Source organism: Sarcophilus harrisii, chromosome 2, assembly GCF_902635505.1.
Source record: "Sarcophilus harrisii chromosome 2, mSarHar1.11, whole genome shotgun sequence".
Classification (NCBI taxonomy): Eukaryota; Metazoa; Chordata; class Mammalia; order Dasyuromorphia; family Dasyuridae; genus Sarcophilus; species Sarcophilus harrisii.
In genome coordinates, this window is record NC_045427.1 from 283,519,627 (window position 1) to 283,546,708 (window position 27,082).

The following is a 27,082-nucleotide window of genomic DNA, read 5'->3' on the forward strand; positions in this document are numbered from 1 at the left end:
TTCTATTTAGATACAGATTGGAAGGAACCTTCCAGGTTCCTTTCAATTCTGGTGTTTGTGGTTTGCTACATATTCACTGCTGTAGAATGGTTTAAAAACCATTTTAAAAACAAAAGCAAAACAATGTCATTTGCCCTATATGTTTGTTTACAATATTCTAGTACATTTAAAATTTTTTGTTTGTTTTTTAGAATAAACAGAGTAGAGATGTAGGGAAAAAACCAACAACAGACTTTAAAAGCTGAAATTAGGGAACTAGCTAGCCTCTTGAAGAGAGCCACCAGAGTGTGTAGATCTGAATCTTCAAGTTGGCAAACATTTATTACTACATCTAAAGTACTATCTTTTGAGGAGCAATTGGAGATATTTAGCCTAGACTAGAGAGTGGGGAGGAATTTAGTCAATATCTTCAAGCAAAAGACAAATTCTATGAACAAAACTTGTCTTTCTTGGCTCACAGGTAAAAAAGATTAGCTTTATTCCACTTGTTTTCAATGGGCAGAACTAGCACTGACCCATAGAAGCTAGAAGTGGATTTCAGTTCAACAGAAGGAAAAACATGCTCACAGTTCAAATAATTCCAAAGTGAAATACACCAATTCATGAGATAACATGCAACAAAAGCATTTATAGTATTTTCAGGTCAGTTATATAGTAGATATAGTGAATAGAATGCAGGACCTGAGTACATATCTAGCCTCAGATACTTACTAGCTGTGTGACTCTGAGCAAGTCACTTACTCCTCTCTGCCTCAGTTTCCACATCTGTAAAATGAACTGGAGAAGGAAATGGCAAACAACTCCACTATTTTTGCCAAGAAAACCCCAATGGAATTTCATGACTAAAATGACTAAACAAAAATAGCACTTTAAGGTTTACAAAATGCTTTAAATATATTATCTGATTTTTGCCATAGCTTTTGTCATATTATTATACCAGGAAAATTTCATAGATTAGTAACAATCTAAGGAAGCATTTGGACCTATATTTTCTAGATTTCCATTTTAAAGTTCCATCTACCATGTCATGTCTATCCTTTATCCATAATGAACTCTCAATCCCTGAAAGTGTTTAGACACAACAAATGGGTGATCCTATGTTTAGAATATTGTAGAGATGGGGAGGGGTCAAATCAGATATTTTTCTAGGCCTTTTCCCCCTTCAAGATGCCATGATACTATGAGTTCAAGTCTAGAGGACTCAGTTTATCTTCTCACATACAAGAGAGTACAAACTGCACGACAATGTATTGTGGTCATCCTAACTTTAATAACTGAGCTTTTTAATACAGTAAAGGTTTAAAGGCCACAAAAGACTTATTTATTCAGGGCTCAAGTATGTGTATAGTCCACTTCTACTGATCCCAGTCTTGGATACTGGAGTACTGACTAATAAGATACTGGGGAACTTTTCCAGGAGGACTGTTACATTATCTGTGTACAGCAATGCTATTTACACAGAGTGGGAGGAGGAAGTCCTTGAAACTACATTACAAAGTATACACCCACATTCTCAATACTGTTTTCACCAAATAACTTTGTAGCCTATTGGAGCTGATCCACTGAGAACATTCTCAAGCAAAGAAGAAATGGGTCACTATCCGTTCAGAAAAAAATGTTGACAAATGCAGATTCAGTCTTCATATCAATGGGAAAAATTCATGGATCACAGAGCTAGAGCTGGAAGACCATTCAGAGACCATTTCAAGAACCATCCTCAATAAGGAATTTAAGGCCCAGAGAAGTTGTATAACTTGCCCAAGGTGAAACATGAATATCAGAGAAGGGCAGCTAAGTGATACAGTGGATAGAGCACCTGGCCTGGAGAACTCATCTTTGTGAATTCAAATCTAGCCTCTCATACTTAGTAGGTGTATGACCCTGAAGCAAGTCATTAAACACTATTTGCCTCAGTTTCCTCATCTGTAAAATGAACTGGAGAAGGAAATGGCAAACCACTCCAGTATCTTTGCCAAGAAAACTCCAAATGGGTCAGACATAAATAAAAAAAATTACTAAATAACAACTCAGAAGTAATACTCTTCCTGCTGTACTCCAATGCTTCCAACTGGATCCCTATGGTAGTCTGAACCTATAATCCAAATTGAAAAAAAAAATAAAAATGAAGAATAGACTTTCTGATATCCAGCCCTTTGATAAAGCTCATGCTGAGCTTTGTTTCAATTCTTTTTCTCCTAGATCAGAGCACACATACAAGGAAAAGTCAGAGACAGAGAGTAAGTAAAGAGAGAGAAGATAAAGAGAAAGAGAGAGGAACAGAGGAGAAAGAGAAGGAGAATGAGAGGGGAAGAGAGAAAAAGAAAAAGAGGGAAGAGGGAGAAAAAGAAAGAGGGAGAGAGAGAAAAAGAGAGGGAGAAAAAAGTGAGAGAGAGAGGAGAGGGAGAAAAAAAGAGAAGAGGGAGAGGGAGTGAGAGAAAGAGAAACAGGTAGTAAAGAGGAGGGAAAGAAAGATAAAGAAGGAAAGAAGAAGGAAGAGGGAAAGAAAGAGAGAGGGGGAAAGGGAGAAAGAGAAAAAGAGGGAGTGAGAGAGGTCAATGAGCAGGAAAGAAAGAAAAAGAGGAAGAAGGGAAGGAAGGAGAAAAAGAGAATAGGGGAGAGAGAAAGGGAGAAGAAGAGAAAAGAAAAAGGGGAGTGGGTGAGGGAGAAAGAAGTGAAAAGGGAGAGAAAGAAAGGAGAAAGAAAAAGAGGGAAAGAAGAAAGGAAAAAGAGAAAAGGGAGGGAGAAAAAAGGGTGAGAAAAAAGGAGAGAGGTGGGGGAGAGGAAAAGAAAAAGAAAAAAAGGGGGAGAAGGAAAGAGATAAACAAGGTAAAGAGGAGAAAAAAGACAGAGATAGAGGCAGAAAAACAGAAATGAAATAGAATTCTCCAATAAGGAAACTCCTTCTATCAACTGGTATTCACCTTTGTCTTAGATTTTCCTTAAAAGCTTTGAAAGTTAAATGAAAACTTGCTCAAAGTCACATAGCCAGTATGTATCAGAAACAGAACCTGAGCCTATTCTGTCCCTCTCTGCCATGCTGCCTCAATCATGATGTACTTGTGAAGACATTCTTTAAACCTGATCCTAATCATCAGAACCCTGGAACCAGGAGGGACCTCTAAAATCATTTCACTTCACTCTCTCCCAAATGCTGTGACTCTAACCTCCATCCTAGTAGCTTTCCAATTCTCCCATCCCTCACATTAACTGCTGTAGAGACACACCCTAATGGAGAGATGAATCTGGAATTAAGATAGATTTAAATGCTATTGCTAACATCAAATATCTATTTAATCATGAGCAAGTTATTTAACTTTCCTGAGCCTCAGTTTCCTTATATGTAAAATAGGAATAATAATTCCCATAGCAGTTACCTCATAGATTATCATGAAGTTCAAATAGGCATGTAAAAGGAAAACTGTAACAGGGAAAGGGCAGGGAAGAGAGCTACAGGGAAGCTTCTTTCTCTACCTCAGGTGGGGAAAGAAAAGACTTTATTTTAGGCCAAAACACAGACTATTCATCAAATGATAAAAAAAATCTAACATGTAAATGTAACCATATTATTCTGTTTTTATTTTTGTTGGGACTTCAGAAAGAATCTATCAGGAAAGTAACAAAAAAAAAAATGGGCTCAATCTCTTTAGAACCCCTAACCCTAAATGGCTTAGGCCTCATTTAGCTATATGAAGAGTTCCAATCTAGGTTAATATTCCGAAGTGTGTTTTGCTTTGATCCTAAGTGAAAAATGATCTTCTGGGTTGAAATAAAACAATCTTAAAACTGTAGATCTGGTAATTTTTCAATATGGAGAACAAGAAGGAAGGGAGGAAACAAGCATCAATTAAGTTCCTACTATGTGCTAGGCTCTATGTGAAGCATTTACAAATATTATCTCATCTGAATCTCCCAACAATCCTGGGAGGCAGGTACTATTTTTATCCCCATTTTACAGTTAAAGAAACTGAGGCAGATAGTAGTCAAGTGCCTTCACTAGTAGTCAAGTACTCAGGTGTCTGAGGCTAGATTTGAACACACTTTTTCTTGACTCTATGTCTAACATTCTACTATCTAGGGACAGGGCAAGGAAAGAAATGGTGTTGGCTCAGGGTATTAGATTTTCTATCAAAGAATTTAGATTTGAATTCTGCCTCTATCACTTATTTTACTTGATTGATTTTGGACAAATTAGTTTCTTCCTCTGAACTTCCATTTATTTCTCTATTAAATGAAGGAGTTGCACTAGAATATCAGGGCTTCTTTATCTTAAATCCCAAGTATTATAAAGGAGAGATTTCAGGACGTCCATGAAGTTGAATGGGAAAAAATTACGTCTTTATTTTTATTAACCTCTAATAGGGCTTTTTTTTATCTTTTCACTGTCATGGAATACCTTTGGTAGTCTAATGAAGTTATAGAAACCTTTTCAGTATAATATTTTTAAAATCATAAAGTAAAAGATTTCAAAAGAATCCAAAGACTGGTGAAAATAAAGACGTAATTTTTCCATCTATATTTATAGATTTTCCTGAAATCTATCTGTGAACTCCAGGTTAGGAATCCTTGCTCTAACTAAAATTATCATTTCCTTCATTTAAAAATATTATTCACATAAGGGATCCATAGGTTTCATCAAACTGCATCATATATATATATATATAAAGAAATATTAAACCTATAACATTTCTTCTATTTAAGAAAGACTTAGCCTATAGATTCCCTTCATCAATTCTAAACAGCAACACATTTGTAACTATATTTCACTCAATTTAATTCAACAATGTTTTATTTTAAATGCCTATGTGCCAGTTACCATGCTGTGATAACTGAAAAGTTACAAAACTTTTCAGGTTCAAACAACTAATATAATTTATTCAAGAAGCAGATCTTGCACCCAGGACTTTGAACTCATACATCTTGATATCAGGGAAGAGTCTAATTTGGTTTTAATATTCCCAGGGCTTAACATAGTGACTGGCACATAGTAGAAATTTAATAAATGTTTGTTGAATTGAATTTAAATGTAAAATAGGCATTACAATACCTTCCCCCCCAGGCTTGTCATAGGAAAACCACTATAGAAATGTGAGCTAAGAAATATCTTCCTGACTTCATGGCTGGCCCTCATTACATCAGTCAGTCTCTCATATCCAAAGTTAAAACACACAAAAGCATTCTGAAGATAAATGAAAATTCTTTCCAGGATTAGCCAGCATTTTAGACTCTCCACATCATTCATTCCACCACCAGCATCTTTTACATAGATAATTGAAAACTAGCCATATAAAATAATTCCCATTTCTACGATACTTTATAAGCACCTTCCTCAAAATAGTCTTATAAGGTAAGCAATGTCTTATTCCCATGTTCAAATGAAGAAACTGAGGCTGTTAAAAATTTTATCATTTACCATGGGTATACAACTCATAAATGTTAGAGCCTGGATTCCACCTCCTTGACTTCAAATCCAGCAGATTTTCCACTGCTTCATATTGCCTCCCTTTGCTTGGCCAAACTCTTGGCTGGCAAGACAGAGTTCTGTTGTTTAATCATTCCCTCCTCCTTTTATCCTACCATTACTCCCCCAAGTCCTCATTCCCACCCAACTCTGCCCCCCACATGCACACAATTTTCCATTCACTTACCTGGTCCATGGGTAAAAATGGGCAGGTGGCCTGTTGGAGCGATTGGCTGCAGCTGTTTCTCTCGCTGCTGTCTGAGCTTTCTGACAGCCTGGGACAGCTGGTTGCCCAGGGGAGCCGTCAGTCAGGCTCTGCTCGATGGCCATTTGGATAAGCTCATCCTCACTCATACTGCTATACAGACTGTACTCTTCATGTCCAATAGTTCTCTGGGTCCTCGGTGTAGTGATCTCCGTGGCCATCCTCCCCCAGTCTGTTATCAAAGGGTGAAAAAAGAGAGTTCAGTGAGGAGGTAAAGAACATTAAAACTCTTGACAAACTTTGTGAGAAATTAAAGTATCTTAATTGCTAGGGTAGTTTCTGCAGGGGCCTTGGGAGAATTAGCTAAAAGACAATAAATTCAACTACAGGAGACAATATCTTTACAACTAAAATAAAAAGTTTTGACCTCATTCTATTTATAAGGACCCATAAGGGGTTCAAAAGAGAATATAGGAATATGTAAGACACTCCATGACTTCAAGATTCTTATAGAGCAGGAGAATGGACATTGTATAAATAACTACAGAGTTGTGTGTTATAGTAGAAAGTGAAAGAAGATGGGTACCAGAGGCAACTAGGTGATGGAGGGGATACAGAACACCGGGCCCAGAGTCAGGAAGGCAATCCAACATTAGATGCTATCTGTGTGACTTTGGACAAATCATCTAACCTCTTTTTTTGCTTCAGTTTTCAAATCTATAAAATGGGAATAATGACAATAGTACTTACATCCTAGAGTGATTGTAAGGATCAAATGAGACCATATTTGTAAAGTGATTGGCACATAGTATACAAGTGCTAATTATTTATTATTATAAATACTGAACTCAAATCTGAATTTAACTTTTATTAGTTGTGTGTCACTTTTTCCTCCTTGGGATTCAGTTTTCCTCATCTGTGAAATGGGAACAATAATAATACTTGAGCAATGTTACCTTAGAGGATTGTTATAAGTAAATCAATTGAAAACTTTAAAGAATTATAAAAAATGTTAAGTTAGATGATATTATTGAGACAAAGTGCCTCCCTTTAAGGGCACTGCAGTCTAGAGACAAACATGAGACATGAATGCAGATAACTACAGAAGAGGCAGCTTGGTGTAATTATACACAAGACTTTGGATGGTAAGATCTCAATCTTTTCAAGCTAAAAGGAATCAGATCTCCCCCATAGTTTACCAATAAAAAATTTAACTGCCATTTGACTGTGCCATTCCCTCAAGCTATCAACCTGCATTTTTCTTCCCTTTCACAGTCAAACTCCCTGAAAAGGCATCTATTTTTATTATCTCCACATTCCCACCTTCTATTGCTCAGCCCCTTTCAATCTGGCCCAAACACTTGGCTGAAATTTCTCTTTCCAAGGTTATCAATTATCACTTAACTGCAAAAGCTGATGGTCTGTTCATAGGTTTTATCCTTCCAGATCTTCCTTTAAGTTTTGACCACTTACTCCTCTGGGGCATCCACTTCCCTTGGTTTCCATGATACTTCTCTCCCCGGATTCTTATATCTGACCACCTCCTTCCTAAATTCCTTTGCTGAATTATCATTCATCTCCATCATCCAACTCTGTATGTCCCCCAATCCTCAACCAAGGGTTCATGCTGGTCTCTTTTCCCTTGGTATATTTTCTCTCTTAATGATTTCATCAGTTCCTATGGATTTGGGTACCATATCAATGCATACAATTGCCAAATCTATATATTTAGCCTAGATCTCTTTTCTAAACCCCAGTCCAATGTTACCAACTGCCTGCTGGACATTGCTTGTATGAGAAAGTATTGTGGTCAAGTGTACTTATAGGCCAGCAAGAGTTAGGTTCAAATCCAGACAAGTCACTTAAGTGGAATCTTGGTTTCCTGAAGTGTAAAATGAATCGATTACAATCCATGTTCTCTAAGTGTTGGAATCTTTACAAACTGTTAAGTCATTAGAGTTGATAGAGACAATAATTATCTAATTTAGCATGGTTCAGTATGATTAATCTGATCCTACGAGGAGATGTTATGGGCCAGAACTTGAAACAAGGTACTAAGTACAACTGATAGACAATAATGCTTGTGTTCACACCTCCCTTGAAGCACTTAGGGCCAGAGAGCACTCTGGGAGATAACCCAGAATCCCATTCTCTCAGAGGAAGAGTTAACCTTTGGGAGATCATATATATATAGAGGAAGCTTTTAGAGCTTCAAGAGAGTTTCTTGGGAACATTCCCAGGGGTCAGAGAGGAGCATTCTGGGAGGAAGCCCACAAGCCCTCTCTCCGAGGCAAGACAGATTCATTTTCATCTTCCATCTTGGTGTTGGCTGGAGGTTGAAGAAAGCAGAGGCAGAAGCCAAGGACAAAGCTGCAAGAGCTCTTAGAACCAAGCAGAGAGATAGGCCTCTGAGCTAACCGGGCTATATTGAAGGACACAATAAAAGATCTGAATTTTTATCAGCTGGCTGCGATTTGGGGTGATTATTTACTTGTAACTGAAACTAAAGCTGCCTCCAGAAAACCTCCCCAAGAAACCCTCTCTCCCCGAGAGAACTCTTAGATTTTAAAGAAGAAAGAACACCAACATCTAAGGTCCTTTTTAGCCCTAAATCTATGATCTTATGACCTCAAATATAATATATCCAAAACAATCCACCCACTCTACTCCCCAGCAAAGGCATTAGAGCTAGTGTGGGAGTAAAACTTGTCCCTGCTCCAAAATTCTCTCTCTATTGAGGCAATCGCCATCCTTTCAGTTACTTAAGTATGTTAACTTCAAAGTCGTTCCTGATTCTTCACTCTCTCCAATTTCCTACTTCCATGTCTTATCAGTTTTATTTCCACAATATTTAAATCTCACCAGGCAGCTGGTGATGCAATGCAATCTAAAGAATGCTGAGCTGGGAGTAAGGAAGACCTAAGTTCAAAGTCAGCCTGAGATAATGACTAGCTGTGTGACCCTGGGCAAAGCACTTAACTACTCGTGCCTCAGTTTCCTTAAGAATAAACTTTAAAATAGTACCTACTTCACAAGGTTGTTGTGAGAATTAAATAAGATAGCAGTTCTAAAGTACCTAACACAGGAATATACGAGGTACTTTATAAATGCTTATTTCCTTTCCTTTCTCCACCTACCACTAATTTCCCATCCTAAACCTGGGCTACTGCAATGAACTCCTGAATGTTCTCCCTGCTGCCATTTTTTTTCCTCTCCCATCTAAACCCCATATTCATGCCCAGAGAATTAAATACAACTATGTCACTCACTTGCTCAAGAAACTCCCTATTGTATCTAAAAATATTACAGTCATTTCAAGCCTTTGACAGTTTAGCTCCAGCTTCACTTTATAGACATTTCACATTAATCTGCTTCGTGCATTCCGAGTTCCAAACAAAGAACCCGCTTTGTTATTCCCTCATCTCTGCATTTAATCTGTCACTTACAGACTGTATCCTATGCCTATGGTACATTTCCCTTTCAGTTCAGCCTTTTAGAATTCATAGCCTCCTGCATGGCTCCACTCAGGTGCTATCTCCTCCTTCAGGAAGCATTCCCTGATTTCTCTCCTGCCCAGTTGTTGGACACCAATCTTTCCCAATATCTTGTACTTGCTTATAATTGTAAATGCTGTATCTCCTAGTAGAATGTAAGTTCCTTAAGAGAAAGGACTTCCCAAGATGTCAATTTTAAGCCCTTAAAACAGCTCTAACTTATAGGATATCCTGTATTAAATTATATTTATTTGAAAGAAGCTGTTACCAGAACCCAGAAATCTATCACCTAGTGCTTGATATATATTTGCTGAATGGAATTAACTCATCTAGTCTACACTTTTCACATTATAGAAAAGTTGAACAATTGCCCAAGTCTTGAAGGTAGTAATGGTAAGGAATCCTGGGCTCAAATCTAGTTCTAACACATTAAGTACTTGGACAACTTTCTCAAATTTTCTGTTTTCTCATTTATAAAATGGGGATAGTAATAATTGTACCAGTAGTTTGAAAATATTAAGGCACTATTAAAAGGTACAGTAGCAATACAGCGCATGTGTCCAAAGGACTTTAAAACGCACCAAGATTTTTGGAGACCATCTATATGATACAATCAATCAATGGACAAGAATTTATTTATTGTTATTTAGTCTTTTTTCTGCCCTATACAATTCTTTGTGACCCCTTTTGGGGTTTTCTTGACAAAGATACTGGGTTAATTTGCCATTTCCTTCCCAAGCTACTTTTACAGATGAGGAAACTGAGGCAAATTAGCTAAGTGATCTTATAGCTAGTGTCTGATTCTCCATCAAGTGACTGCTATATGCTAGGTACTATTCTATGCATTGGGGATATAAAGTTAAATAAAAACAAATTTAAGTACTCAAAGAGCGCGTGCGCGCGCACACACACACACACACACACACACACACACACATATATTCCAAGATAATTAGGGAAGGGAAATACTGGAAGTAGGGAAGATAAGCAAAGGCTCTATGGAAAAGGTGGTGCTTGAAACATACCAAAAGCATTTACCTATAAGGTAGAGGTAAGAAAGGAAGTATCTTCCAGATCTGGAGAATGACCATGCTATAGGAGACAGAATACATGTGAAAACTAGGGAGAAGGTAAAATTGGCTATACTTTAGAGTATCACAAGAGAGAAAAGTACCTTAAAAGAAGTATAAACAAAATGGGAAAGTGGGAGAAAATCTTACTGTCCAGGGGCATCAGGGAAAGCTTCATAGAAGACTGTAAAGGCAGAATTAGGATTCTAAGTGGAGATAGCATTGCATTAGCAAAATCATAGTAGGAAAGTAGAGTCTGAGTGTCCTGATTGAAGCTCAGGACTTTCTCCTTTCAGGTCCAGAACTTTATTTATGGTGCTATCTAATTGCTTATATAGATGGGTTACCAACTTTATACTCAGTTCTGAGCTAAGGACTACAGAAGTATAATAATAACATCTCACGTTTCTACACTACAGTAGCCCTTGTAAAATGATATAAAGAACTTTGGTATATTTTGGAAGATTTTCTCATTTTTCTTGGCTCAAAAAGTCTTCACTAAGGAAACAGGAATATGCATGGGGTACCCCCTAGTATGCTGAAAACAACTACCCATATAAAAGCACAAAGTTCACAACACTGGAGGTTTATTAAAGGAAGGAAACCAAAATAGGAAACCTAGAATGTATATTCATGCATCCCAAATATGTGCATAACCAACATCTATGTGGTATCTTGTTTACAAAGCAAGATGATTTTATATATGTGTGAATGTGTATACACAGAAAAATACATATATATTTTATTTATTTACATACACATATATACACACACATCTACACACATAATATATTTTATTGTTATTGTTCAGTCATTTTTGAATCATGCCCAATTTCTCATAAGCCCATTTGGGTTTGTTTGTTTGTTTTTTTTTGGGGGGGGCAAAGTTACTGGAGTGCTTTGCTGTTTTCTTCTCTCATTTTACAGATAAGAAAACTGAGGTAAACAATAGGGTTAAGTGATTTGCCAAGAGCCATACAGCTAGTAAGTGTCTAAGGCTAGATTTGAACTCAGAAAGATGAGGCTTCCTGAACTTCAGACCCAGCACTCTATCCCCATACCTACATTGCTAGCTAATTTTATATACATATTTATTATATACATTTAGTATATATTATATTACATACATTATATATATATTATATTACATACATTTAGTATATATTATGTACCTATCACATAAACACACAATGTATGTACATAATCTTATATTTATGCACATTTCATATACATATACATAAATACATTTATTATATGTTATAGATGTATATACATTATATACATAATCATATATATATATATATATATATATATATATATATATATATAAAACCTCATTTGGCTCTCACCTCAACTTACAAAGTAGGTACTGGAGGTATTACCACTTCCATTCATAGATGCTTCAAATCAAGTCCACGAATGCTCTCTCACCCCATCGCAACTCCTATTGTTTGCTCTGTCCTCCAAACAGATCTCTCTAGATGGAGCCTGTAGGAACCAAGGCACCCAGGCATAAACTCCCTGAGCCAGTTGGGCCTTAGTTTCATACTGGGCATTTCTCTTCCTTGCTGCCATATTCCTCCCTGTTCCCTTCCTGCTTTCCATATCTTGCTTTAAGAATTGTAATCAAGTTAATACCACCATTGGTTCTGAAAAGGGTGTGCCAGTGGATTGTCTTATTATTTCACTCACTCTCCTGGGTAGGGCATAGATTTAGAGTGAAGAAGACTTGAGTCACAAAGAATCAGACACAATCATAACAACTAAACAACAATAACCACACCTCAGTTTCCACATCTGGAAAATGGGAATTATAACAGTACATATGTCAAGAGTTTTTATAAGGATCAAATGAAATATTTGTAAAGTACCGTGCAGATCCTAAAGTACCATATAAATTCTCACTATTAGTCTTTCCCTTTTAGAATAGAAACTATTTGGGAACAGTATGTTATATACTTCTGTACCTGTATCTCCAGTGCTTAGCACAGTACTTGGCACACAGTAAGAAACTAATAAATACTTTCTTTCATTAATAGGGAAACTGAGGCTCAGATATATTAAGGGATTCAGAACTAGTTTGTGGCAGAACTGACCCTCTTATGCATTTATGATGTCTTCGGGAAGATAAAACATAGAATCATGAAAATAAGATGTTACCTGATAGCTGACCCAGCAACCAGTGAAGACTGTCTCTGGTTCTGATCCTATATCTTCACCAAAAGAGGTTTTCCTTCCCTTTTTCTCCCTTCCCTTTCCTTCATGATTTAAGCCTTATTCTGTGACCAGCTCTATACTTAGTCCTATAGGAGCACAAGTCAAAACAAGAGACTTAATCTCCACCCTTAATGAGCTTAAACTCTAAGGGGGGAATGAATTGCACACATAAAAGGGGAGAAAAATCACAAAACAATTGAAGGAATTTTGGAAAGAAAGAACAAACAAATCTAGAGAATAGAAGTCAGTGTTTTTAAAATGTAGACCTCTCTTTACTCCTCATAATCCCACTCGTCTATTCTCCCAAATTCTAACCAAACACACACAAAGGCATATTAAGTCATTGGCCTGCTTTTTCAATTTTGTATATTATAATTATTATAAGGATTATTATAATTATATATAATTATCATAAGGATTCAGTAATGTAAGCTTTAATCTCAGCCCATTTTTCTTCAGTCACCTAAGAAATAGATCTCCAACTGAAGAAGCCCCTCCCTCCCCTTTTCATACTACTATCATCACCACTACCATGACCACTACCTCACACATATATAAGAGCTTTCAGGGTATTACTTGCTATGCCTTGAAATGACTATGGTGACACCATATACTAATATATAACTAGAAAATTAGAATCACAGAATATTAGAGCTTGAAAAGACCTTAGAATATATAATGTTAGTATTGGAAAGGACCATAAAATATAGGTTAGAGAACTTTCAACAATAGAATACTATATCCAAGAAAGATTTTAGATGTTATTTGTCAAATTTCTTCATTTTACAGACAAAAATTGGCTCGGAGAGGAGGTTTAATTTGCCAAGATCACAGAACGTGTTGGCAATAGAGTTAAAATTTTAACTCACCACTTGATGGTTTTCCCAAACACCTAGAAGAATTGATGGCAAAGGTGAACAAATATCCTAAATCAATGAATCACAGACTCAAAAAGGTACCTTAAAGATCATAGGACCATAGAAGTAAAGAGATCTTAAAGGCACTCAAGTCAATATCATTTTGCAGGTAAAGAAAGTGAGCATCATAAAAGTACATTGTTCAGAGATAGACAAAGAATAAGCTGAGGAGGAAAAAACTAGTCTCAGAAAGAAAGAATAGTGAATTAGGAGTCAAGAATGTCAAAAGGAACAGCTAGATGGTCCAGTGGATAGAGTACCAGTCCCAGAGTCAGAAATATTCATTTTTCTGTAAATCATTTAACCCTGCTTGCCTCAGTTTCCTTACCTGTAAAAATGATTTGGAAAAGGAAATGGCAAACCACTCCAGTATCTTTGTCAAGAAAACCCCAAATGGAGTCACAACTGAAATGCCTGAACAACAATAAGGTGTTAAAAGGTCCAGATGATCTAGAGTTGAGTTATAATGCTACTACTAGCAATGTAATCATAACACAAATCACTTCAATTGTTTTGGTTTTCAATTTATCTGAAAAATTGAGGCAGTAGCTGTAGAGAACCTTTAAAGTCCCTCTAAATCTCCCCCTCTTTCTGTACCCCACAAATACTAGCTATCTAGCTGGGCCTTTCTGTGGAGACTCTCCCCAGGGTCCCCTGATCTCACAGCTGTTCTACCCTAGGGCAGCAGGGGAAAAAAATGTATCAACAGACTCCATGGAGAAAGTGACCCTGTAGAAGAGTGGATTGTGATGAATAATGAATATTTCTCAAGTAAACACACCATGGCTTTTCTATACATAATAATACCCCAGGGAGACTAGAGAGGGAGAAATTGTATTTTAAGGGGGAAAAAAATACAGGCCCAGATGGGATGAGGTTTATGTGGAAGACCTGACTAAACATGGCTAGGAGATGGGAGAGGGGAAGAGTGGTGTCAGGGGGATGGGGGGCCCCTAGCTGCCTCCAGATTGAGCAGCCTATCCTGCAGCTGCTCTCCTCGTATCATCTCCTCATGGAACAGTCTGCTCTCCTTCCCTGCACCCTGGGAGAGAAATGTCCTCTTGCCAGTGGGCAGCACTTAAAGTAATGGGCTGTTTTTTTGGCACAGAATGACAACTACAAAAGAGAACTCCATTAAGTTCATGGGAAAGTAACTCTCTAAAGTGCTGACCATATGGACCCAGGCTTTCAGTGCCCACATTGGCCCTTTCCACTTTCTCTGTCTCCCCTCACCACCTGCTGATGGTGGCAGGGTCAATCTTATTCCTTACTACTCAGCTGAGTGTAGTCTATGGGAGGGACTTTCAGGGGCAACAGGAAACCATAACCCTGTTCCCTCAAAAATCTTCCACAATCTGATCACTGGTGTCTGCAATTCCACTCCATTATTGTTGTTGTTGTTCATTTGTAGCCAACTCTCCATGATCCTGTTTGGTATTTTCTTGGCAAAGATACTAGAATTGCTTGCCATTTTCTTCTCCAGGGGATTAAGCAAAGATTAAGTGACTTGCCCAGTGTCACACAGTTATTAAGGGTTTGAACTCAGGTCTTCCTGACTCCAAGTCTAGAGTTCTATCCACTGAACCACCTAGATGCCTCCTAAATAATTCCTGTAGAATAGAACAGTAGAATAATCAATACCTTTGAGTTTAAAATATTGACCCCTACTAAATACAAGTCCTAATTAGCAAAAGGAATGGGGGTGGAAGAGGTCACACATAAAGCATGTTCAGTTATTTATACTTTGGGGGGACGTTAATGGGGAACAGGCTTAAGATACAATAGAAAAAGATGTAAGCTAGAAAGAAGGGAGGGGAATATAAGAAGACTTCATTTAAAGTTCTAGTTTTGCTACTTAGTAAGTATGTAATATTAGGTAAGTTACTTTAAATCTCCAACTATAAACTATTGATCAGTGGTTCTCAAAGTATAGGTTGAAACTCCCTATCAAGGAAGCCAAAACCATTTTCTTAATAATACTGAGGTTTTAAAAAATTTCTAATATAACAAAAATCAAAACCTAAAATAAACCTCTTTGAGGGGACTTCAATAATTGTAGGGGTGCAAGAGGATCTGAGTGCAAAAAGTTCAAGAACCAAAAATTTGATTATCTCTGGTGAAGATTCTCTTCCAGCTTTGACATTCTGACATTGTGAGTCATCAGATCTGACAGCATTGGATAAGGACTATTCATGTCCCTTTGGATATGTGGATGTTGTCTCTTACATTGCAATTTGATCTAATATTGGGTTTCAATCGTGAAAAAGATAAATTTTCAAATATAGATGCTTCTCCTAAGGAGAAGGAATGAGTACTGGCCTGGTATTCTGGTCTTTGGCTGTCCTACTGGGGACAGAAGTATGTTTCACTGGTTATCAACTGGAGATATGACAATATGGAATAAGGGGACTGACAAGGGGATTTTCTCTAAATGGAGACATTTGACTATAGTCTGAACCAGAGGTATCAAACACATGGCCTAATTCCCCCACAAAACTTCTGAGTAAACGCAAATCAGATTAAATTATAACTAGGAAATTTTTCACAAAATACATAAAAAGACAATAAAACATAGATAATGTTAATATGTGGTTTTCTTACTTCCCTTTTTTCAACTTAATAGTATTTTATTTATTTCCAATTACATGTAAAGATAGTTTTCAATATTTATTTTTGTAAGATTTTTAAGTTTCAAATTTTTCTCCCCCTCTCCTTTCCTTCCCTCCACTCCAACACAGCAGGTTATCTGATATAGGTTATTCATGTACAATTAAACTACTTCCAATATGTAACCCACAAGGATCCTTATTTTTTTTGGTGGGGGTTGTTGTTCAATTGTTTTTCAGTTATGTCTGACTGTTCATGACCCTAATTGGGGTTCTCTTGGCAAAGATGCTAGAATAGTGTGCCATTTCATTCCCCAGCTCATTTTACAGAAAAGGAAACTGAGACAAATAGGGTTAAGTGTCTTTCACAGGGTCACACAGTTAGAAAGTGTCTGAGGCCAGATATCAATTCAGGAAGATGGGACTTCCGGCTCCAGGCCTGGTGTTCTATCCACTATCAAACACTTAGATGCCTTAAACCAAATGATCTCTAAAGTCTTTCCTCAGCTGAGACAAAAAAAAAATCAAAATTAGATCATTGTACTTTTAAGTTTCCTTCCAATTCTAATTCCCAAGATTTAATTTGTTCTTTCTCCCACACCTACAAAATAAAGAACAAGAATTTTGAGTTTCTGACCTTCTCCTCTGCTACCTTTTAAACATTGGACATGATATTAGATCTCATTAATATAGGATACTCCCAGTAAGGAAATTCCCTTTACCAATGAAGATCAGCACCTGAATTCTGTTGTTTTTGTATGTCCTTCATTTTTGAAGAGGACCTATATCGTCAAATGACAACTTGACTTGTGTGTGAATTGGAATTCATTTAGATAGAGTTTCACAAAGCTTCATTCTCTTTTTCAGAGGCATTGAAATCTAGTGACAAGAGGCTCAGGATTCAGTGGATGACTATAAGTTGCAGAAAAAGTGCTGAACTTCCTTGGTAAATAGTTTTCTCCCTTTGGGAGATCCCCATACTATAGAAATCAGAGGTACAGTCCCTTTGGATTTTTAACTAGAATTGGAAAGAAAGCAGTCTTAACAGAGGGGTTTGAGACATTAAGGCAGGATATGTGAGAAGGGGATCTTGCTTGATCTCAGAGTCTTTTTTTTTTAAGATCCTTCTCACATTAAGATGAGTTATCCAGGGCTAATCCTAGGATTGAGACTCCCTGCCAATGGGACTGTGGCCAAAGACTGTCATATTTACAGGCTGGCAGCCGGGTTGGAAGATTTTATGTGAGGATTTTTTTGTCTTTTTTTTTTCCTCACATGAATGCATTAATTGGATTTAGAACCGGAGGGGACCTTACAGATCATCTTTTCCAGACTCTTCATTTTAGAAAGAAGGAAACTGAGGCAGAGAGACAGATGGTTAACTGAAGTTAGTAGAACTGGCCCTCAGACACTTCTAATTCTCCCTCCCAAAGGCCTGTAGGGATGGAGACACATGAGATTTCCCCTGAGGAAACCTACTCATTTTCAGGGATGAGAAAGGAAAATAAGTGGCCAAGCAAGCCAGAAAAATCTGCCTAGTGTAGTGGTCCACAGATCATGGGAATTTTCCTGACCTCAATTGTAGAGCAAATATCTAGGCCCCATACCTCAGTCCTATTGAGGCTCCACAAGCCTACCCAGAAAGCTCAGTGGAGCTTTCAGCCAGAGGGCTGAATGTGAAAGGAAGTCAGTCTAGCTTGGATTCCATCCAGGCTGGTTTGTTTACGGCAGGACTAGAGGGCCTATAATAGGATATCAATCTGGAAGAGAGTATTGTAGCGAGAGTAGAGTATATCAAGTGTCTAAATTAAGGTCAACATTCTCAAGAAGTCCTGGGAGGGGGAGAGGACCAAGTCCATGAAATAATAATAACTCACATTTATATAAGTACTTGCCTCACAAGATAGGCAGGATAATTATTATTCATTCTCATTTTATAAATGAAAAAATGAGACTTAGAGAGTTCATGACTTGCTTAGGAAGTAGGTAAGGGGGAACTTCAGATCTAAAAACTCATAGAGACCTTAGTGGTTATCTAATACAACTTCCTCATTTAACAAATTAGGAAAATGACACTCAGGGAGGTTGTGATTTTCTCAAGATCATAGAAGAAAAATGTAAATTCAGGTGTTATAAGTCCAAGTTATAAGTGTTGGTATCATGCTGCCTCCCATAAACCCTAGGCTTGTCCCAGGCAGAGATATTTAGCCATTCTATTGATGAGAAGGTGAAGGTAAATCTGTGGAGATTGAGTGAGGGAGTGGAAAAGGCGCTGAGACTGAATTGGAGGTCTTCCTAGCAGATTCAGATCCTAACCTCTGGCCTTTGATGTGTCATCTTGGGCAAGTCACACTATCTCTTTTTCCCTCAGTTTCCTCATCTATCAATTAAAGCTATTGGACTAGATGCCCTTGAAAGGCCCTTTCTGAATCGAAGTTCAAGATTCCATCCCCAAGACTAGCATTTGTGTCACTAAACCAGGCTGCCATCTCCTTCCCCTCTCCAAATTTATAGTTACTCAAGCTAAATGTGAGGAAGGTAAAGAATCACACACACACACACACATACACACCAGTTACCAAGCTAAAGGTGAAGAAGAAGGTAAGGGAATCTATCACCCAAGCTAAAGATAAAGATAAGGGAACACACACATAAACAATTCTCAGTTACTCAAGCCAAAGATGAAAAAGGAGGATGTAAGGGAACAGAGAGGATTATCACCTAGACTAGGAGAAGAGCAGGATTCTTTTGATAGAAGGTAAACTGGACCAGGAACCAAAACATCCATTACTAATCCCACTCCCCATTCCCTCTACTTGCTTTGATTAGATTCCCTTCTCTGAGTATGAAGTACCTCTTCTAGGTTTAAGATTAAGATTAAAAAATTGAAGCAGATGATATTGTTTCATTTCAGCTCTGTCTGATACACTGAAAGATTTAGGCTGCAAGCAACCTGGGATATGATCCTGTCCACCACTCCCCCAAAGCCCCACTTTCATTTTACAAATGAGAAAACTGAAACCCAAAAAGAGTAGCTGATTTACTCAGGATCATATAGGGAATGAACAATAGAAGCAGGAATTTGTGGACAGTTAGGTATTCTGGAACAAGAGGTAATAAGACTTGAGTTCAAATTTGGCCGAGTATTAGTTGTGTGACCCTGGACAAGTCACTTATTCCCGTTTGCCTCAGTTTCCTCATCTGCAAATTGAACTGAAGAAGGAAATGGCAAACCACTCCAGTATCTCTACCAAGAAAACCCAAATAAAAGTCACAAAGACTCAAACACAATTGAACAACAACAATAGAGGCAAGATTTAAATCCAGGTTCTCTTAAGTCAAAATCTATCAATCTCTCCAGAGCTCCCCACTTAATATTCCCCTTCTTTCTCCTCTCTTTTCTTTCCTCCTACCTTCTCTTTCCCCACCTTTTACAGTTGATCATCATTATAGCATTACTGTTATTGTATACAGTGTTCTCCCAGTTCTGCATTTTTCACTTTGCATCAGTTCATCTTAGTTTTCCCAGGTTTATCTGAACACATCCATTTCTTTTAGCACAATAGTATCCTACTCCACTCATATACCCTAAACTTATTCAACCATTCCCCACCACCTGATAGACATCCCCTTAATTTCTAATTCTTTGCCAATAAAAAACAGAAACTCTTACTCTTTGTGATGATAAATCAGGCTAACTTTTGTTTTGATTCTTACCTGGCCCTTAGTCATTGAATAGACTTGACCACAGACAAAGATTTTAATTTAGAAAGGCCCAGGGTCCAGCCTGGACCACTGCCAGTCATCTTGATCTTTATCTTCTTGCTGAACTTTAATAACTGGAGGAGAGAATGAGGCTGATGACTTTATGCAATTTCACCACACTTAAATTCAGTCTGTGCACAATCTAGACAGCAACCTGGCGAATATGCCTAAAAGTATTTAGGGCATGCACTTTGCTGAGGAAAAAATCATTGTCAAAGGATAAACAATTCTTCCCACCTGTACTTTTCAAAAAAAGTACTTTCATTGGTTTGATCTTAGCTAAATTGATTGATTAAAGTAAAAGACTCTAACCTGTGAACAAATAAATTTCATCTTAACGTTAAAAATAAATTTGCCATAAGATGGTAGAATTCATTAGTAGCTGGCTCCTTAAGTTTCCTTGCCTATTTAGTCAACTCTACCATCCCCATCTGCCTCAAACCCAACCCCAACAAACTATGAATTTATTCTATTAGGGAATAAAATCATGTAAGAAGCACTCTTTACTACCTCACAGCAGAGACCACCCACTCATCCACACCTTTGCAAAGGACTTTGCTTCCTCCCGAGCTAAGCAAAAACAGTTATCTTCCTGAGGATGGAATGCAACTACTTAATATAAAATTCAAGACTCTCCTAATCTGGCTTCAATCAGTTTTATTTATCTCCATTATTTTCTTCACTCTATATTTTAGCCTAATTGGACTATTATTTGTTCATTTTATACATCTCATTGTTTTCTCTGCCTAGATGACTTCTAAGGTACCTTCCAGGTCTAATAACAATAGCTGGCATTTATTTATATAATATTTTAAGGTTTGCAAAATGCTTCATTAAATAATACCTCATTTTAGGCTCACAATAATATATAATTTTATATGATATATAATTACAATTATTACGATAATATGTAATAATACCCTAGCAAGTAGCTGCTATTATTATTTCATTTTAGAGATGGGGAAAATGAGACAAAGGTTAAGTGATTTGCCCAAGGAGAAAAAAGTATCTATAACTGTATTTTAACTCATTGCTTCCTGATTTTAAGAAGGATACTATCCGGATGCAGCCAAAGCGGTAATAAGAGGGAATTTTATATCCTTAGAGGCTTACTTGAATAAAACAGAGAAAGAAAAGATTAATGAATTGGGCTTGCAACTAAAAAAACTAAAAAAAGACCAAATTAAAAACCCCAATCAAATACTAAATTGAAATTCTAAAATTAAAAGGAGAAATTAAAAATATTGAAAGTAAAAAAACTATTGAACTAATTAATAAAACTAAGAGTTGGTTCTATGAAAAAGCCAATAAAATAGATAAGCCTTTAGTAAATCTGATTAGAAAAAGGAGGGAGGAAAATGAAATTAGTAGTCTTAAAAATGAAAAGGGAGAACTTTCCACCAATGAAGAGGAAATTAGAGAAATAATAAGGAGTTATTTTGCTCAACTTTATGCCAATAAATTTGATAACCTAAGTGAAATGGATGAGTACCTCCAAAAATACAGACTTCCCAGACTAACAGAGGAAGAAGTAAATTGCTTGAATAGTCCCATTTCAGAAAAAGAAATAGAACAGGCAATTAAACAACTCCCTAAGAAAAATCCCAGGACCAGATGGATTTACATGTGAATTTTACCAAACATTTAAAGAACAATTGGCCCCAATGCTATATAAATTATTTGATAAAATAGGGAATGAAGGAGTCCTACCAAATTCCTTCTATGACACAGACATGGTACTGATACCTAAACCAGGTAGGCTGAAAACAGAGAAAGAAAATTATAGACCAATCTCCCTAATGAATATTGATGCTAAAATCTTAAATAAGATATTAGCAAAAAGACTACAGAAAATCATCTCCAAGATAATACACTATGATCAAGTAGGATTTATACCAGGAATGCAGGGCTGGTTCAATATTAGGAAAACTATCAATATAATTGGCCATGTCAATAACCAAATTAACAAAAACCATATGATCATCTCAATAGATGCAGAAAAAGCATTTGATAAAATCCAACATCCATTCCTATTAAAAACACTTGAGAGTATAGGAATAAATGGACTTTTCCTTAAAATAATCAGCAGCATCTATTTAAAACCATCAGTAAGCATCATATGTAATGGAGACAAACTGCAACCATTCCCAATAAGATCTGGGTGAAACAAGGTTGCCCACTATCACCGTTACTATTTAATATTGTATTAGAAACGCTAGCTATAGCAATAAGAGCTGAGAAAGAGATTAAAGGAATAAGAATAGGCAATGAGGAAGCCAAATTATCACTCTTTGCCGATGACATGATGGTATACTTAGAGAACCCCAGAGATTCTGCTAAAAGTTATTAGAAATAATCCACAACTTTAGCAAAGTTGCTGGTTATAAAATAAACCCACATAAGTCATCAGCATTCTTATATATCACTAACAAAATCCAACAGTCAGAGTTACAAAGAGAAATTCCATTTAAAGTAACTACTGATAATATAAAATATTTAGGAATCTATCTGCCAAGGGAAAATCAGAAACTTTATGAGCAAAATTACAGACCACTTTTCACACAAATTAAGTCTGATCTAACCAATTGAAAAATATTAAATGCTCTTGGATAGGGCGAGCAAATATAATAAAGATGACAATATTACCTAAACTAATCTATTTATTTAGCGCTATACCAATCAGACTCCCAAAAACTATTTTAATGACCTAGAAAAATAACAACAAAGTTCATATGGAAAAACAAAAGGTCCAGAATTTCAAGGAATTAATAAAAAAAATCAAATGATGGTGGCTTAGCTGTACCAGATCTAAAACTATACTATAGAGCAGCAGTTACCAAAACTATTTGGTATTGGCTAAGGAATAGATTAGTTGATCAGTGGAATAGATTAGGTTCAAGGGATAAAACAGTCAACAAATATAGCAACCTAGTCTTTGACAAACCCAAAGATCCCAGCTTTTGGGATAAGAACTTACTGTTTGATAAAAATTGCTGGGAAAATTGGAAACTAATATGGCAGAAACTAGGCATTGATCCATACTTAACGCCGTACACCAAGATAAGGTCAAAATGGGTTCATGACCTAGGCATAAAGAATGAAATTATTAATAAATTAGAGGAACATAGGATAGTTTACCTCTCAGACCTGTGGAAGGGAAGGTTTTATGACCAAAGCAGAACTAGAGATCATTACTGATCACAAAATAGAAAATTTCGATTATACAAACTGAAAAGTTTTTGTACAAACAAAACTAATGCAGACAAGATTAGAAGGGAAGCAATAAACTGGGAAAATATTTTTACAGTCAAAGGTTCTGATAAAGGCCTCATTTCCAAAATATATAGAGAATTAACTCTAATTTATAAAAAATCAAGCCATTCTCCAACTGAAAAATGGTCAAAGGATATGAACAGACAATTCTCAGATGAAGAAATTGAAACTATTTCTAGTCATATGAAAAGATGCTCCAAGTCATTATTAATCAGAGAAATGCAAATTAAGACAAATCTAAGATACCTACACAACCTGTCAGATTGGCTAAGATGACAGGAAAAATAATGATGATTGTTGGAGGGATGTGGGAAAACTGGGACATTGATTCATTGTTGGTGGAGTTGTGAACGAATCCAACCATTTTGGAGAGTAGTTTGGAACTATGCTCAAAAAGTTATCAAACTGTGCATACCCTTTGATCCAGCAGTGTTACTACTGGGATTATATCCCAAAGAGATTATAAAGAAGGAAAGGGACCTGTATGTGCACGAATGTTTGTGGCAGCCCTTTTGTAGTGGCTAGAAACTGGAAACTGAATGGATGTCCATCAGTTGGAGAATGGCTGAATAAATTGTGGTATATGAAAATTATGGAATATTACTGTTCTGTAAGAAATGACCAACAGGATGATTTCAGAAAGGCCTGGAGAGACTTACACGAACTGATGCTATGAAATGAGCAGGACCAGGAGATCATTATATACTTCAACAACAATACTAGATGATGACCAGTCCTGATGGATCAGGCCATCCTCAGCAACGAGATCAACCAAATCATTTCTAATGGAGCAGTAATGAACTGAACTAGCTATACCCAGAAAAAGAACTCTGGGAGATGACTAAAAACCATTACATTGAATTCCCAGTCCCTATATTTATGCACACCTGCATCTTTGATTTCCTTCACAAGCTAATTGTACAATAATTCAGAGTCTGATTCTTTTTGTACAGCAAAATAATGTTTTGGTCATGTATACTTATTGTGTATCTAAGTTATATTTTAATATATTTAACATCTACTGGTCATCCTGCCATTTAGGGGAGGGGGGGGGTAAGAGGTGAAAAATTGGAACAAGAGGTTTGGCAATTGTTAATGCTGTAAAGTTACCCATGTATATATCCTGTAAATTAAAGGCTATTAAAATAAAAAAAAAAAAAAAAAAAAAAAAAAGAAGGATACTATCCACTGTACCACTTAGCTGCCTAACTGTATGCTCTTTTGTTCACCACAGTGAATCTCCATCTCCACCTATGGAACTTCTGACCAGCTTTACAACTTCACCTTGAATACTATCTCTTCCAAGAAGCCTATTTTGATTCAGTTCAACTTAATAAATGTTTATGAAGTGTCTTCTGTGTGAAAGACATTAATTATGTCAGACACTGAAGGGACGCCAATGGTGAAACAAAATAATTCCTGTTCTCAAAACTACTAGGGACATACATCCCTAAGTATCAAAATACAAAGTAATAAAAAGAGGATGGGGTGCTAATAACAAGGGCACCAGGAAAGTCAGCCTCTAGGAAATGGCACTTGCGCTGACTTCTGTAGGCAGCTAGGGATTATATGAGGCAGAGAATATTATATATTTTTAAAATATGGGACAAATTGTCAAACAGAGATAGAAGAAGAAAAGTTTTAGGTAGCAGGCCAGTTTGATTAGAATGAAGTATGAGAAGGAGAAAGATGAAATAAGACTAGAAACATGTTAGTTCCTGATTGTGGAAAACTTTAAATGCCACACTGGGGATATTGGCTTCCTTTTCTGTTGTTCAGTCATGTATAATCCTTTGTAACTCCATTTTTGGGGAAGGGAAGTTCTTGGCAAAAAATACTGGAGTGGTTTCCTTCTCCAGCTCAAATCTTGCCTAGGAGATTATAAACATCTCAAAGGTAAAAATAATGGCTCACTTATTCTTAGATATCACTAAGCATCTTTCACAATCCCCTGAACATGGTAAGAACTCTAAATGAATGAAAGAATTCAAAGGAGGCTGGTAGGTACATAGTGGATAGAGTGGCTTGCCTGGAGTCAGGAAGGCTTGAGTTCAAAATTCAGCCTCAGACTCTTACTAGCCATGTGATGCTGAGCAAGTCACTTAACCTTGTCTATCTCAGTTTTCTTATCTGTAAAATGAGCTGCAGTAAAATGAACTAGTCCAGTGTCTTTGCAAAGAAAACCCCAAATGGAATCACAAAGAATTGGACACGATTGAACAATAACCTATGAATAGGCATTACAATAGGTACAAACATATTAGTCCCTGACATTAAATAAAGTGCAGTATATTAGAAAAAACCCTAAAGTGAGAATCAGTTGACCAGCCTTTTAATCCTAGGTTAACATTATAAGTCAAGCCTTAGTTTCCTCATCTTTAAAATGAAGTTTTTAAAATAATAATGTCTTTAACTTCTTTCCAATTCAAAGAGCCTTCATGGGGAGACAAGACAAAACATAGGAAACAAATCAAGAATGTAAGTCATATTATAATCATAAAAAGTTAAAATTGGAGTGGATATCATCAGTGGAAAATGGCTGAATAAGTTATAGTATATGAATGTTATGGAATATTATTGTTCCATAAGAAATGATTAGCAGGATGATTTCAGAAAGACTGAAGAGACCTGCATGAACCAATGCTAAGTGAAGTGAGTAGAACCAAGACAACATTGTACACAGCAACAACAAGATTATGGGATGATCTATTCTGGTGGACATGTCTCTTTTCAACAGTGAGGTGATTCAGGACAATTCCAACAGACCTGTGATGGAGAGAGCCATCTGCATCCAGAGAGAGGACTGTGGGGACTGAATGTGAATCACAACATAGTATTTTCATCTTTTTGTTGTTGTTTGATTGCTTTTTGTTTTATTTCTTATTTTTCCTTTATGACCTGATTTTTCTTGTGCAGCATAATTGTGGAAATATGTATAGAAGAATTGTACTTTTTTTTTTTTTTTTTTGCTGAGGTAATTGGGGTTAAGTGACTTGCCCAGGGCCACACAGCTAGGAAGTGTTAAGTGTCTGAGATCAGATTTGAACTCAGGTCCTCCTGACTTCAGAGCTGGTGTTCTGTCCACTGCGCCACCAAGCTGCCTCAGAATTGTACATATTTAACATATATTGGATTACTTGCTGTCTAGGAAGGGGACTGAGGGAAGGGAGAGAGAAAAAATTTAGAACACAGGATTTTGCAAGGATGAATGTTGAAAACTATCTTTGTATTTTGAAAATAAAAGCTATTTTTTATTTTAAACTTAAAACTGTCTAAAATATCTGTGGAATATACCTGAATCATGTAATTTAGAAAACTGGCAGGGAGGACCACAATAGTCAGTTAGTCCAACCCATGTCCCAAAAAAATCTCTATTACAATATCCCTGATGATCACTCAACCAGAAAATGATCTCTTTATATCTAGTAGTAGGAATGGAACTATTGTTGATGTTGAGTCACTTTGATTTGTGTTTAACTTTTTGTGACCCTATTTGAGCTTTTCTTGACAGGCTTACTAGAGTGGCTTGCATTTCTTTCTCCAGCTCATTCTACAGATGAGAAAACTGAGGCAAATTGGATGAAGTGACTAGCCTTGGATCACATAGCTAGTAAGTATCTGAAATTAGATTTGAGCTGGTTCTCTGTCCATTACACTTCTTAGCTTCCCTTTTCTTCCTAATACAGCGACTTAATTTCTGGTCAACAATTTAATTTACTCTTATGCATATGTGGGATGAATAGGGGAGTGGAGGAGGCTCAAAAAAAGAGAGAGCGAAGTGTTCAGTGCCAGGAGAGGGCTAGAATGAGTGGGCATGAGCAAGAATCAGTTCAAGAGGTAATATGGTATAGCAGGAAAACTACTGAACTTTAGTTGATGAGTTCTCATCTAGATTCTTTTCTTTTCATGGCATTGGTCAAATCACATAAGCTCCCTTTATCTCAGTTTCTTCATCTATACAATGAGAACTTCGGGGTAGTGAACCTCCACATTCTCTTCCAATTTATAATCTATAATCACATGTCTCTTCAGAGAAACAAGAGACTTCCAGACACCTTTGGGAGTCTTGTCTGTTAG

General features: G+C 36.8%; 1 protein-coding gene across 4 annotated transcripts in view; it reads right to left on the reverse strand.

Annotated features, from left to right (window-relative positions):
* The window catches only part of ASB2 (ankyrin repeat and SOCS box containing 2), an 84,723-nt gene that overhangs the window by 45,509 nt on the left and 12,132 nt on the right, over positions 1-27,082 (reverse strand). For 2 of the 4 annotated variants that reach the window (XM_031952332.1, XM_003756158.3), the window contains exon 2: positions 5,646-5,895. In XM_031952332.1, coding sequence (XP_031808192.1) covers positions 5,646-5,884 — 239 coding nt within the window. In that variant the 5' untranslated portion in view covers positions 5,885-5,895. Of the gene's footprint in view, positions 1-5,645; positions 5,896-11,576; positions 11,716-12,387; positions 12,561-27,082 lie in introns of those variants that run through there. The other 2 variants (XM_031952330.1, XM_031952331.1) reach the window with 2 other exon arrangements.